This window comes from Calidris pugnax, unplaced genomic scaffold (assembly GCF_001431845.1).
Source record: "Calidris pugnax isolate Ruff unplaced genomic scaffold, ASM143184v1 scaffold298, whole genome shotgun sequence".
In the NCBI taxonomy this organism is placed as follows: domain Eukaryota; kingdom Metazoa; phylum Chordata; class Aves; order Charadriiformes; family Scolopacidae; genus Calidris; species Calidris pugnax.
Window position 1 is genome coordinate 150,955 of NW_015091152.1, and position 15,969 is coordinate 166,923.

Sequence of the window (15,969 nt, forward strand, 5' to 3'; positions counted from 1 at the left end):
GTCTGTGACTTCTCTGCCTGTATGCGTGAAGCTTTTAAACAGGTTATTCAGCTTAATTTCCTAAACCCATAACACTATATGTCCTCTTTTCTTTCATGAACATGACTAGAAGCTTTTTCATTCAACTGGTACTACACATTTTGCCCATAGATGAGATCTTCTGTTTTTCTGCCTTATCTTCCCCTTATTCGTGTCTGAAATACTCAAATCATTCTGTCTTGCTTTACTGTGCTATGGCTGAACTGTTTTCAATTACCATTATGCAAAATAATTAACAAGCAGGTAGCTCAGGGGGAAGAAGACCAGGAAAGGAAGAGCTTCACCAAGGACCATGCTACATATAAATCTTTTCAAATACGAAAATGAAGGCCTTCATCAGCTGCAGGAGCCTCCTCAAGTGACAGCCTCTTTAACTTCTTTGCGTGCAGAGCTACTGACCAAGACTTTTAGAGCAGCCCTTGTGCCCACCTGTGTACAGCCACCGTGCAGTCTTCACAGGCCACAGCAACACTTGGCAAGAGTGAGGCTTGTCCAAAAAGTGGCACTGCATTTGTCTTGCAGACTCCCACCTGTGGCTGCCTTCTCTTTGAGATGCAAGGACCCAAAGAACAACCGTGCCACGTGGCTGCACGTTCACAGCTTCCACCTTTTCAGCTTTGTCACCGATCAGTTTTTTTTGTGTTTTTTTTTTTTTTAATTGCAGAGGCCTGACTGTGCCAGGAAACAAACCAAAGCCCCAGAGCCTCACAGGGGTAGGGAACTCTGCTCACGCCTTTCCATTTCACAGAGAGATACCACAAAACACACTCTGTCTTTAATACTTGAAGAGTTTTGGGCAGGATGGATGGAGGAGACATGAGTAAGACAGCTGCTGACTGCCAGGATTGCATCTGGGCTACACGTTGTTCTAAGCAAACTAGCTGCAACCAACTTCCTAAGAGTTGGGTTTTTGGTTTTTTTCCAGATATTTACAAGGGTGCTGCTTATAACACATTCTGTGATGCCATTCTGTGGGCTCCGTGTTTGAGACACGAGAAGTGGTTATTCACTCAAAGACAGGAAAACAAAAGAAGGCAGCCAAGAGTCAAGAGCCTCATCTCCCCTCTTTCAGTTTAAAACCATCACCCCTCGTCCTGTTGCTCCACTCCCTGATAAAGAGAGTCCCTCCCCATCTCTCCTGTAGCCCCCTTCATATTAAGGTATTAAGAGTGACTTTCTTAGGAAGTTTATTTACAGAAATATTCCCCAGGTACCAGACTGTATTCTTTCCTTCATACTTAGCTAAACACCCGCACTAAAATGCAAAACTGCATCCGTGCAATTCCCTGGTTTAGAACCAGAGATGGAAAGAAGCCACTGAACCTCTATTAAGTGGCCAGTGCACTAGTGCTGTTTCGTTATACCAGAAATTTACGTCAAGACAAACCACACACTAACAAGCAAAATGTAAGTAAAATCACATTTTATTTGCAAATACAGAAAAACTCCACGATTAAACACATTTTACTTGCAAATATGGTAAAACTCAACGATTCGGGAACTCTACAGGCAAACAAAAGTGAGAGAGAGCTTAAAAAGTTGTAAAATCTTCCCCTTTTAACGCATTACTGACACGTTTTCCTTTAGTTCTAAGTGTTTTTAATAAGGTTTCCTGGTTTTATGTATTTCCCTGTCCTCTTGGTAACTTACAGCATTAATTAACTTACAGCAGGGAAACCATGATATAGTTGCCATCCCAGAAAGGTGGTGGGAAGACTTGCACAACTGGAGCTCTGCAGTCGATGGCTGCCAACTCTTCGGAAGGGACAGGCAAGGAAGGAGAGGTGGTGGGGTGGCCTCTGTGTTAGAGACACATTGGAATGCCTGGAAGTTAATAGTGGGAATGATGGTGTAGAGTGTTCATGGGTCAGACTCAAGGGGAAGGCCAACAAGGTGGATACCGTGATGGGAGTTCATTACAGACCCCCCCAAACCAGGACATAGAAATTGAGGAAATATTCTATCAGCAATTGGCAGAGTCGCAATCACTCGCCCTCGTTCTCGTGGGGGACTTCAACTTCCCAGATATCTGCTGGGAATACAACACAGCAGAGAGGGACCTAGAGGTTCCTAGAGTGTGTGGAGGAGAACTTCCTCACGCAGCTGGTAAGTGGGCCGACCAGGGAAAGTGCCCTCCTGGACCTGCTGCTTGTGACCAGGGAAGAACTTGTGGGGGAAGTAAAGGTTGGAGGCCGTCTAGGGCACAGGGACCATGAGATGATTGAGGTCTGTGTTAGAGACACATTGGAATGCCTGGAAGTTAATAGTGGGAATGATGGTGTAGAGTGTTCATGGGTCAGACTCAAGGGGAAGGCCAACAAGGTGGATACCGTGATGGGAGTTCATTACAGACCCCCCCAAACCAGGACATAGAAATTGAGGAAATATTCTATCAGCAATTGGCAGAGTCGCAATCACTCGCCCTCGTTCTCGTGGGGGACTTCAACTTCCCAGATATCTGCTGGGAATACAACACAGCAGAGAGGGAACAGTCCTGGAGGTTCCTAGAGTGTGTGGAGGAGAACTTCCTCACGCAGCTGGTAAGTGGGCTGACCCGGGAAAGTGCCCTCCTGGACCTGCTGCTTGTGACCAGGGAAGAACTTGTGGGGGAAGTAAAGGTTGGAGGCCGTCTAGGGCACAGGGACCATGAGATGATTGAGGTCTCCATCCTTGGAGAAACAAGGAGAGGGGTTACTAAAACTGCCACCTTAGACTTCCTGAGGGCAAACTTTGAGCTGTCAGAGCACTGCCAGCCCAAATCCCTTGGGAGGCTGCCCTGAAGGGTAGAGGAGTCCAGGAAGGCTGGACATACTTCAAGAAAGAAGTCTCCAAGGCAGAGGAGCAGCTGTCCCCGTGTGCCAAAAAACAAGGAGGCGAGGAAGGAGACCAGCCTGGCTAAAGAGGGACCTTCTGCTGGATCTCAGAAACAAGAGGAGAGCCTACAACCTTTGGAAGAGGGGACAGGCCTCTCCCGAAGGCCGTAAAGAGGCAGTGAAGCTCTGCAGGGAGAAAACTGGGAGAGCCAAAGCGCAGCTGGAGCTCAACCTGGCGACAGCCATTAAGGATAATAAAAAACGTTCCTGGATTCATTAACAACAAAAGGAGGATTAGGGAAAATCTCCCTCCTTTATTGGATGCAGAGGAAAAGGCCGAGGTGCTCAACGCCTGCTTTGCCTCGGCCTTCAGCAGCGGCACTGGCTGTTCCCTGGACACCCGGCCTGGTGAGCGAGGAGACAGGGAGGGGAAGCAGAGTGAGGGCATCACAATTACAGAGGAGGAGATGAGGGACCTGCTGCACCACTGGGATGGACACACGTCTGTGGGGCCGGGTGGGCTACACCCAAGAGAGCTGAAGAGTTGGCAGACGTGCTTGCCAAACCGCGTTCCATCACGTGCATGAAGTGGTGACTGGGGAGGTCCCCATGGACTGGAGGGTGGCAAATGTAACAGCCATCTACAAGAAGGGCAAAAAGGAGGATCCAGCAGGGAAGGTCATGGAACAGGTCATCTTGAGTGCCCGAATAAGACATCTTCAAGTTCTATTCACTTACAAACTCCATATTAAAATTCAGTAGAAATTCTCTAAGAGTTTCTAGATTTTCTTTTTGGGACAATAGAAAGCATTTAACTTAATAAAAAAAGGTCTTAATCACAGTTAGCAAGGGTGTACATCACAGACAGTGTTATTGAAAAACAGACCCAAGGAAGCCATACCCAGGATCACCCACAGCGACCTCAAAATGCAAGGAGGAACTACACTTGTCAGCGAGTTCCCAGCGAGTTGCCCAACGCAATGTGGACAATCAAACACGGAGACAAAGTGTCTCAGACAGCAGTTCTACTACTGGCCTCTAGAGAACATAACTGGTCCCTTCCAGCCACGTCGTACTTCCGGAAAAACGAAAATTAAGTCTATACCAATAGGACAGAAAATATCAATGCTTCTTAAGATGTTTCTCCTGTCCTATTGCATTTGCTGAACGAATGTTCACGTTGAGAAAATACGTGGTCCCCTTCACTTGAAAGGCTAGCTCGTTGTGACATAGTGTCATGGTTTTGGCCAGGATAGAGGTCGCTTTCTTACTAGCAGCTGGCCTGGGACTATATTTTGGATTTGGGATGAGGACCAGAGATGATCGCACACTGCTGTTTTTGGTTATTGCCAGGCAGTCAAGGCCTTCTCTGCTCCTCACGCCGCCCTGCCAAGGAGCGGGCTGGGAGGGGACACGGCCAGGACAACTCACCCCAACTGAGCAAAGGGATATTCCGTACCAGGTGACATCATGCTCTGCGTATAAAGCTGGGGAAGAAGGAGGAAGAGGGGGACACGTTTGGAGCGATGGTGTTTTGTCTTCCCAAGTTACCCTCATGTGTGATGGGGCCCTGGAGATGGCTGGACACCTGCCTGCCAATGGGGAGGGGTGAATGAACTCCTTGTTTTGCTTTGCTTGGGTGCGCGGCTGTTCCTGGATTCATTAACAACAGAAGGAGGATTAGGGAAAATCTCCCTCCTTTATTGGATGCAGAGGAAAAGGCCGAGGTGCTCAACGCCTGCTTTGCCTCGGCCTTCAGCAGCGGCACTGGCTGTTCCCTGGACACCCGGCCTGGTGAGCGAGGAGACAGGGAGGGGAAGCAGAGTGAGGGCATCACAATTACAGAGGAGGAGATGAGGGACCTGCTGCACCACTGGGATGGACACACGTCTGTGGGGCCGGGTGGGCTACACCCAAGAGAGCTGAAGAGTTGGCAGACGTGGTCGCCAAACCGCGTTCCATCACGCACATGAAGTGGTGGCTGAGTGGGGAGGTCCCCATGGACTGGAGGGTGGCAAATGTAACAGCCATCTACAAGAAGGGCAAAAAGGAGGATCCAGGAAACTATAGACCTGTCAGCCTGACCTCGATACCAGGGAAGGTCATGGAGCAGGTCATCCTGAGTGCCCGAATAAGACATCTTCAAGTTCTATTCACTTACAAACTCCATATTAAAATTCAGTAGAAATTCTCTAAGAGTTTCTAGATTTTCTTTTTGGGACAATAGAAAGCATTTAACTTAATAAAAAAAGGTCTTAATCACAGTTAGCAAGGGTGTACATCACAGACAGTGTTATTGAAAAACAGACCCAAGGAAGCCATACCCAGGATCACCCACAGCGACCTCAAAATGCAAGGAGGAACTACACTTGTCAGCGAGTTCCCAGCGAGTTGCCCAACGCAATGTGGACAATCAAACACGGAGACAAAGTGTTTCAGACAGCAGTTCTACTACTGGCCTCTAGAGAACATAACTGGTCCCTTCCAGCCACGTCGTACTTCCAGAAAAACGAAAATTAAGTCTATACCAATAGGACAGAAAATATCAATGCTTCTTAAGATGTTTCTCCTGTCCTATTGCATTTGCTGAACAAATGTTCATGTTGAGAATATACATGGTCCCCTTCACTTGAAAGGCTAGCTTGTGACATAGTGTCATGGTTTTGGCCAGGAGAATGTTCACGTTGAGAAAATACGTGGTCCCCTTCACTTGAAAGGCTAGCTCGTTGTGACATAGTGTCATGGTTTTGGCCAGGATAGAGGTCGCTTTCTTACTAGCAGCTGGCCTGGGACTATATTTTGGATTTGGGATGAGGACCAGAGATGATCGCACACTGCTGTTTTTGGTTATTGCCAGGCAGTCAAGGCCTTCTCTGCTCCTCACGCCGCCCTGCCAAGGAGCGGGCTGGGAGGGGACACGGCCAGGACAACTCACCCCAACTGAGCAAAGGGATATTCCGTACCAGGTGACATCATGCTCTGCGTATAAAGCTGGGGAAGAAGGAGGAAGAGGGGGACACGTTTGGAGCGATGGTGTTTTGTCTTCCCAAGTTACCCTCATGTGTGATGGGGCCCTGGAGATGGCTGGACACCTGCCTGCCAATGGGGAGGGGTGAATGAACTCCTTGTTTTGCTTTGCTTGGGTGCGCGGCGTTTGCTTTACCTGTTAAACTGTCTTTATCTCAACCCACGCGTTTTCTCATTTTTACTTTTCTGATTCTCTTCTCCATCCCACCATGGGGGGAGCGAGTGAGGAGCTACGTGGCCCTAAGCTGCCAGCTGGGGCTAAACCATGACCCGTGGCCTTTCTGCACTGAGGGCCATTAGTTGCAGCCAAAATGCCAAATTTTAGTACCTGCTTATTCATAGCTTATTACTTTCACAGTTTCGTTTGAGCTCTATTTTTCTACAGGTTACAAAGCAAGTTACTGCAGATCCGTGAAAAGAATCTGATCCAACAATTTTCTGATCCAAACCGTTAACTGCCATTGTACAGATGAAACTTCTTGACTTGAGAACTTATGATACAGATTTAAAATAAGTTTTTTATATTTTTTGTTTTCTCATTTTAAACTTGAAACTAGTATCAGCATTAAGAAGCAGAACTTTGAAAACTCAGTTTTGTCATTCTTACATACGCTGACTCATTTAGAATTGTGGTAGACGAATAGATCAAGAACAGCCATATTCTGGACTGAAAAGAATCTCTGACTACTAAAAACCTGACAGTTTGCTTAAGAACTACTAAAGTCTTAATTTTCCCCCTAAGTGAACTGTTCACAAAGAGAAATCCTCTCGATTTCTAAAGAAGTGCATTTACAGATATTTGCCCACAGAAGTCGTAACATTTGATTTCCCATCCCATGACTGATTTTTCTGCTACGGTTACCCAAGTGTCTAGGCTTACTTAAGAGAGGAAGACAAGGCAATTAGTCTCAACACACATAACATCCGTTTTGCCAACCCTCCTCAATACAGAAATTCTTTGGATTAACATCCCAAAGGATTGTATTAAAGAAGTCACCAAATATGAGAACACCTGCACTAGTGAAAATGAGCAATACAAACAGCTCTGATTTCTCTAAGATACAATACATTTTTCTTCCTCCTTATAATCTATCATATACTCCGGGTAAATCTGGTATTTTTCAAAGACAACAAAAATGGAGGGGTTTAACTGATTGTCCACACAGCTGTCGTAAAACCGAAGCCCATCAGCAGACTTTGCCGGGGGGCGAACGTAGGTTGCGTTGCCTCGAACGTAATCTCCAACCAATACACGAGCCACGAACATGGTGTTTGTTTTCACTGTAGACTGACAGTATGCGTGGGAGTAGGAAGCATCTCTTGCAAAGTAACTTCCTAGAAAATGAGATGGAGACACGGTTATGAGGAATATGTATAAAGTGATGGTGAAAACTGAGCGTCCCCTTGCTTTTTAGGAGGTATCTGACCCAACTTTCAGGTCTCCTCTTACTCACTTTACATAGTACCATAGAAATATTTACAAGAGAAAGGATTTCACCACAGAATTTCCATTCAGAATTTGCTATTTAAGGAATAATTTTAAAAAAACCCAAAACATATAAAAACACTACAGGTGTGTGTGTTATGATGAGAGGGATAGACAAGAAAACACAAGGACCTTCCACAATCACACTTGAGGGAATGCACAACCTTCTTGCTCCCTGCCATGAAGACCAGCAGCCAGTTCTCTGGCAAGTTCAAATTATGACCTTGCGCCTTCAGAAGGTCCCACCTCAGCAACACAGGCTGTTTCAAATCCCTATATTAATTCGCTTAAGACCTTGTGAAAAGACTTACTCCTGCACCAAGCAAATTCTTCCCCTCTCCAGAGGGAAGGAAGAGCATAAAACCAATTCTGTACTACTTTTTTTCACCCTCAGTGGTTAAAGACTTCAAAACTTCTATTGCTCTTGCAACAGGGGAGTCTAAGTAGATGTTTAGCACACAGAGTCACTTCCTACGTACCCTTTCCATAGCTAGTTCCATTGCTTCCACAAATTCTCCAGTCAAAGTTGTGAACACAGATGGATTCCACAAAGGAGGTCTTGGTTCCGTGGAAGAGAAGCTTTTCATTTACTTCCTTCCCTCCATTTTCCCTTTTCATCTGCTCCTTTTGCCTAACAGAAAAAGGCAGGGGAGGAGAGTTAGAACCATGGAGAAAAAAAAAAAAAGATGGAGGAAGAGGTTTTAAAAAAAAAATATAAAAGTATACCATGTACATGTAAATATTGGTTGGATATTGGTCTGCTTTCTCTTCTCTCAGCTTGGGAGGTGAGACAGACTAGCAGTATGATGAACAATTACCAGATGAGCAATATACTGGTACCACTGCCCAGCAATTCTAGATAATTCCAGCTTGCTTCACTGAATTTAAGTAAGCATTTACGCTATTACAGTCCCCATTTCTGCTTCTCTGTAGGGTCCTACCAGTTCTGCTTTAACATCTCTTACCCCTTCCCACCCTCAAACTCTCTGCACAGAGTGGAGGTGGCTCCAACCAGAGCCTCCATGCTCCAGCAGTGGGTAAAAGCCAGAGGCAGCTTGTTCTTCATTGCCCTAGCGAACTCAAACTGCCCTCACCTCGAGTTCCTGCCCCTCGGTGAGATCAGTGCAGCTGAGGAGACAGAGCCAGAAGGAGAGAAACTGAGCCTTCTTTCACCACTGAAGACCTTACTGATTTAGGCCAGAGTCAGACCCAGCTACGATCAGCATCAAAAGAGGAATCACAATGGAAAGCTCAGCTAGTATCTCCCATCACCATTTCCCAGCATCCAGGCATCCCAGAGGTTTTCAGAAGCTGTTGAAGCAGATAAGGTGATATTCTTCAGGAAGTAATCAGCTACAAAGTAAGCAGAGCCAGGGAGAGAAGAATCCTTCCAAACTGTAAACTGCAGAAATCAGAAGCTAAGAGCAATGGACTGGAATTTGCTCGTTGAGAACTTGGCAATGTTAAACTCTCCCTGGTCAGCTTAATTATCTCATTGGAGGAGGATAAAAAGTCCACACTATTACATGTTTTGAAGTGTCTTAAGTTTTACTAGATGGTTTTATGAAACTATTAGCTGATAACTTCCTGGGTTCAGGCACTTCACAGGTGAAGTGACAGAACAAGAGGGAACGGCTTCAAGCTCCAACAGGGTAGGTTTAGACTGAACATTAGGAAGGAATTTTTCACAGAAAGAGTGGTCGGGCATTGGAACAGGCTGCCCAGGGAGGGGGTTGAGTCACCATCCCTGGGTGTGTTTAAGGGACGTTTAGATGTGGTGTTGGGGGATATGGTGTAGGGGAGGACTTTGTAGAGTAGGGTTGATGGTTGGACTCGATGATCCCAAGGGTCTCTTCCAACCTGAATGATTCTATGAAAGTACTTATCAAGCAGTATTTTTCTTCTCCATTACCAATCCACTTATCGAGCAGTATTTTTCTTCTCCATTACCAATCCATACAGTCCTTGAATGCTTCCATTAAGTATCAGTGCTTTTGTTTTAAACTAGACAACCGTTCTGTGCAACAGCTTAATCTGCTACCAAATTAAGGTGAACATGGTCATTTACGGTCACTAGCACCAGGTGAAATCTGTTAAGTGCTGTAAGAGCATAAATCCTTGGAGTTCAATATCACTGGTGCAGATGCTGAAAACCAGAAAGGAGCTCCAGAACTCAAGAGATCATAAAGTTAAAACACAGGGATCCTTTCTCAGTCAACACTAACTACATTCAGTAAAGGTACTCAAACCTTGAGAAAGCCTTAAATAAATCAGACAGGAAAAAAACAAAAAAGGCCCAAGCACCCTTTCCCCTTGCCCACTTCTTTCTTAGCAAGCATTTCATAGTCTAATGGTAAACATTGGTAACAGAGAGAACACATGTGCAGCAGGCAGTTAGTGTTCAATCCCAGTGACAATACACTATTCCACATCCTATACCCTCATTCCAATTTTGCAGCATTCATGTCTTTCTGTTCATCCCCCACCCTCATCTTCCAAGGAGCCAAGCAAAAGGAAACTCCCTCTGGGAGCACAGCATTCTCTGGAAATGCTAGAGACACTAAATTTCACTCATGAAACTGCCCCAAAGTAGGAGGTACCAGTCATGCTAAAGCACAGGTGGTAACGTCTTCGCTTTCCTAGGAAGCAGATACAGGACACCAGCTCTTGGAGACTCCCTCCCCAAAAGGATAAGGAAACAAATACTAACCACTGAAACACCTTCCAGAGAGATGGATTCTGAATCCTCCGTATTTTAAGGATGCTGTAGCCTTTCATAGTCTGAAGGAACAGCTGCTTTATTTTGTCGTATTCAGAGGTTGTACTACTGAGCTCCACTGTCTATAAAATATAAACCAAAACAAAAGAAGGCACGAGGCTTCAGTTAGCTCATAACATGCAGAACCTAATTACAGCAGATATATTTTCAGAAGGGTCCCCAAAAACTATACTTATGAAAGTTAATTTAATGCTTTAGATCATGACTATGTGAATAATTAGGTCAGACACTCCAAGTAAGAGTTGACACTTGTAACTTTAAATCTCAATGAAACAGAAATTTCAAAAATAAAACTTGACTGATTATTCCAGATAATTTTAGTTTTATATATAAAGCTGATTTGAGGGGGAATTAGACAACAGTGTCATCTGTAAACAGACATTTAAGGGAGCTTCAGCTATTAAAGAGGAAAGAAACAAAATACATACAACCTCCCAGCATCTTAGCTCTGTAACTTTGAAAAGTTAAAACTTGGAAAGTTGCACTTAAATATTGACTTCAGAAAAAAGCTACATTTCAAAACATAACAGAACAATTAAGATTCTAAAAGAAATGTTACACTAAATACCTGCTTAGGAAACAAGGTGTATTTATCCACACTTTTCATGTATAGAAATCCATCAAGAAATGGACATTTTTCCCAAAGAAAACTTCATGTAAAACATCGTTAAAACACGATTTGAGCTTTTCTGCTTATCTCATGCATAAATTTTCCATTTTTTCCTCTAATGTGCCTTCATCTTCTAGAATAAACACTTATCTTCCATGAACTTGACTGAAAATGCATAATGCTGGCAGACTGATGTCACTTGCTAATACTTTCCACTTTACTGCTGCCTAAGCCAAATGGGAACTCAAGATGATTTCAAGTGAAACGCCCAACATCGCATGCATCAGAGTTGTGTTTTAAGCAAGAAAGCTGTAGTTGTCCTAGAAGGTAATATGAAATAAACATCTTAACCTGGCAGGGAAAAGCTCCATGTTTTAGAAGGCTGAGTTTAGAGAGGAGATAAAATAAGATGTACATTTCACAGATGCATAAAAATAATAAAGAAGTGGTTTTCTGGACACCATGTCCAACTTGTGCATTAAATATTTACTGAAGAAGAGGTCTATCATAGGAAAGTCTTCTACGGATTAAGAATAAAGTCAGCTGCACAAGGAAGAATTATTTCTTTAAATTTATTAAAAAGCTTTTACAATGTTGAATGAAATTTCCCATGTCTTAATACAAGAATATTTTCCAAAGCTTCTTTACAACATAACACATAAAACAAATTGGATAGGCAGGTATTTATTATCTGCATGCTCTGGGACACCACAGCTCAAGCTGCCCACCATCACCTACAAGATGAAAACGATGTCACTATATTCCAGTACTACATCTTTTATTCATCCATAACCAACTCTTACTTAGACTACAAATATGCTTTTTTTATGTTGCATCTTTTACTGAGGAACAGTAAGCCTTCTGGGTAAAACAGAGGGTCAGCCATGTGGTACAAAGCCTAATCCTGTACAAAAGGTACTTCAATTATTTTATCATACAATGGCCTCCAAGCAACGAAGCCAGTTCTCTTTTGCATGAAAACTTTGTGGGATTGTCCTTGTTTCCCCAAGGACTCTTGCCTTGCTAATAAAGGGTAACACCACATCGCTATTGCAGGCTGATACTTTCATGTCAACATAACTTCTTTAGCTCTTTTCATCTTCAAACCTAAAAAGCAAAATCCTAGAGAGGACAAGCATTTGCTAACACATTATCAAGGAGTGGAGTTTCTAAGGCAGGGAAAGAATCACTGCCCTGGCAGTAACTGACAGCGTATGACTGCACAAGAACAGTACTCTGTGGTATCAAACCTCGACCTCTGGGTTAACTTAGGTTTTGGAAGCAGCCCAGTTTGTATTAGTGACAGTGACCCAACTAGAACTAATGTTTATGAAGAGCACAGACAGACTGTTCATGTTGCATCAGCTCCCACTCTTGCTACAGCACAGCAATCTAATCCCGACATAAAACACACACATTCGCTGCACACATTCCTCAGCTGTACATTAAAGAAACAATTTAAAACCAAGCACAAAGTTCCAAGACAGTATCAATTCCTTTTTTTTTTTTGGCCTTTAAAAGCTTTCCCAATTACTAATTCCACTTTGTTAAACAAAGATAGAAGAAATCCACATCAACTTTCCAATTGATGATTCCAATTTCGATTGTGCATTTCATTACACTCTACTTTCTACACAACTACGACACTAAATGATTTAGAGATTAAGATACAGCAACACCCAAAAAATAAGCAATGTTATGCAAACAGAACTGCTCTTTTTAAGCAAAGATGACTTTCTCCCTATCTCATTTAGGTGCTCCTTTTTAAAATGGATCACTTCCAGCGCAGCAAATTTTGCCAGGATTATTTGTCAATGTCTGAAGAGAAGGGAATTCACCAAGTCGTTTTTCACCAATTCACCACCAATTCACCAATTCATTTTCAGACGTTACGATGGTCGCCACACGCATGCAGAATCCCAGCCAGTCCCAATATTACCTACTGCAAAAAAACAAAATTAGGGTCCCACTGAAATATTTCATCTAGCCCCGGCTTTCACTTTTAGTACCAACAGGTACTGTGGGTTTTGTCATTTTTTTAGGTACAGAATTAACTCCTCCTTTCCTATGAAAGGCACTCAGTTTACAAGTTAAGAGATGGTTTTCTTAGGTGCGAACTCAGCAAGCAAACAGCTCTTGGAAAGGAGACGGTCCTTCTATTTCATGCATCCCCACAAGGAACCACCAGCGACACCACGGATCGGCACACCGCATCCCAAGGCTCTCAACACCCACCTCAGTGACTCCAGAAACACCTCCAATGGACCCAACCAAAGTTCAGACTGAACTTTTTCAGAGTAAATAAGGGAAGCAGTTAAGTACATACAACTCAGAGATCTAAAAAGAACTGAGCTATCTGTCTTCCTAGCATTCTTTTGAAAAATTTTAAGCTTATGTGAATCAGTTAAGCTGCCGACAGGCCAAAGGGAGAGCTGATGAGCTACATCCTGTATTATTTTGACAGAGCTGAAAATATCACAGGTCCAAATCTTCAAAAGGTCTGGCTGCCAGATTTCCACACGAACTCATTATTAGTTCATTCAGCAGGTGCTGGACACCCGACACTTTTACAATCTTGAAAAATTAGCGGTTTTTGCTAATTTTGAAGAACAGCTATTTAAAGGCAGCTAAGGTACTGAGCAGTTGAGTTACAGTTCTGATGAAAAATCAAATTTATTTAGTTGAATTTGCTATATACACACACACGGCGTCCTGGGTTGAGAGACACAGCACTAACTTTTCTTTTAATACTGGGGAAAATTGCGCTTTTAGAAGACTCTAGGGTCTGAATTTGTGAAAATATTTACTTTATAGCCAGCCAGGCTCTGTGGGATTCAAGGTTAGTGTTTTTGAGCCTTGCCGGGCACAGGGACGAGGAGGAGCAAGGCCTGGGCATTTGCCCCAGGCTGGCCAACAGGATTATTTCCTACCATGAATGTCACATTCAATATAAATTAGAAAAAATTGCTGTGTAGGGGGCTCTCCCTTGATGGCGGCGGGTCCAGACAACTCCTTGCCCCGGTGCCGGAGCCCTGAGGCCTTCCCTTCCTCCTGAAGCCATTGCGCTGGCAGTGTCCGCCATTTGCTGTCCCTGCTGGGAGCGCACGGCTTCTGCCGAGAGAATGGGCTGGGGATAATTCTTGGATATCTTAGATCAGTGTCGGGATTCATACTGGTTCTTTAGTATTATTGTTAATTATTTAGTCTTAGTCTATTAAATCTCTTTATATTTCAACTCTTGTGTTTCTTTGCGTTCCCCGATTCCCCTTTCCAGATGGGGAGGGGTCATTGGGTGATAGAATGATTGTCTAAACGACAATAGATTGTTATGGGTTCTTTCAAACTGTAACAAATTTAGCGCCCAATGTGGTATTTTAATAAATTTGGCACCCAATGTGGTATTTTAACAAATTAGGCACCCAGCGCGGTATTTTAATAAATTTGGTGCCCATCGTCATATCTTAACAAATTTGGCACCTAATGTGGTTTTTTAATGAATTTGGTGTATAATGTGGTATTTTAACAAAGTTTGGCACGCACGGTGGGATTTTAACCACCTTGATACTTAACGTGATAGCTTGCACGTAATTGAAATGGTGCTGGGAGAATCAGAGGCCTTAATTTGAGAGTTCTGAAGGGCTGAAATTGTAAACAGATTTGATTGGATTTGTAGAAGAGTCATTATGGATCTGCTGGAGTTGTTTCAAAGATCTGGAAGCGGAGTTCTCTGCTATCTCTGGGCAGCTGTACGTGGGCAGCTTATGGGAGTGCTGCAAGAGTTTGTTGCCATTTCTCATCGGTTTAGGGAAGCTTATCATTTCTAAATGTGGAGTTAAAAACATTGCCTTGTTATTTTGTGTGGCGGTATTTTGCTATGTTATTAGGTCTTTTGTAATTGTTCCGTTTTTTGGAACAGACCCTGCCAACCCCCTCGACAGACATGGTGCCCATGCAGACACTACCAATCCCCATGACAACTACTGTGCCCATGCAGACCCCACCAGCCCCCCAACAGACATGGTGCCCGTGCAGACACTACCAGTCCCCATGACAACTACTGTGCCTGTATAATGTGGTGTTTTAACAAAGTTTGGCACGCACAGTGGGATTTTAACCACCTTGATACTTAACGTGATAGCTTGCACGTAATTGAAATGGTGCTGGGAGAATCAGAGGCCTTAATTTGAGAGTTCTGAAGGGCTGAAATTGTAAACAGGTTTGATTGGATTTGTAGAAGAGTCATTATGGATCTGCTGGAGTTGTTCCGGAAGCAGAGTTCTCTGCTATCTCTGGGCAGCTGTATGTGGGCAGTTTATGGGAGTGCTGCAAGAGTTTGTTGCCATTTCTCATTGGTTTAGGGAAGCTTATCATTTCTAAATGTGGAGTTGAAAACATTGCCTTGTTATTTTGTGTGGCGGTATTTTGCTATGTTATTAGGTCTTTTGTAATTGTTCCGTTTTTTGGAACAGACCCTGCCAACCCCCTCGACAGACATGGTGCCCATGCAGACACTACCAATCCCCATGACAACTACTGTGCCCATGCAGACCCCACCAGCCCCCCAACAGACATGGTGCCCGTGCAGACACTACCAGTCCCCATGACAACTACTGTGCCCATGCAGACCCCACCAGCCCCCCCGACAGACACTGTGCCCGTGCAGACACCACCAGTCCCCGTGACAACTACTGTGCCCGTGCAGACCACGCCGGCCCCCCCGACAGACACTGTGCCCGTGCAGACACCACCAGCCCTCCCAACAGACCCTGATCTTATCCAGACCATGCTGGCTCTCATGACAAGACCTGCAGCTGCACCAAGGACTGAATCTACTTCGACCTTGGTGACGGATGATGCAGCTGATCTACAGACTCAATCAGGGCCAGTGTCAGGCAACCCTGTATATAAGAGGAAACGTGCAGTAGCATCAGATGACAATGGTCAACCAGGGACATCAGGCAATACAGTAACAGAGAAAACTACTCCACCATTAACCCTAACTGAGCTGCGAGACATACGGAAGGATTACAGCCGTCAGGAAGGTGAGCAAGTGATTCCTTGGCTGGTCTGATGCTGGGACACTGGGGCTGATAGTTTGGACTTAGATGGTAGAGAAGCCAAGTGGGTAGCACCATTAGATAGAGAATCAGGTAATGACAGAGCTCTTGGAAGACCACCGCAATCCCTCACCCTCTGGAGGCGACTCCTGTTAAGT

At 44.2% G+C, this 15,969-nt stretch overlaps 1 protein-coding gene across 1 annotated transcript in view; it reads right to left on the reverse strand.

Annotated features, from left to right (window-relative positions):
- Window positions 1-6,237: 6,237 nt before the first annotated feature.
- LOC106898147 (poly [ADP-ribose] polymerase 12-like) overlaps window positions 6,238-15,969 on the reverse strand; it is a 35,650-nt gene continuing 25,918 nt past the window's right edge. Inside the window, exons 12-14 of the mRNA XM_014959247.1 lie at window positions 10,076-10,206; window positions 7,845-7,996; window positions 6,238-7,214 (exon numbers count right to left, since the gene is read on the reverse strand). Coding sequence (XP_014814733.1) covers window positions 6,934-7,214; window positions 7,845-7,996; window positions 10,076-10,206 — 564 coding nt within the window. The 3' untranslated portion in view covers window positions 6,238-6,933. The remainder of the gene's footprint in view (window positions 7,215-7,844; window positions 7,997-10,075; window positions 10,207-15,969) is intronic.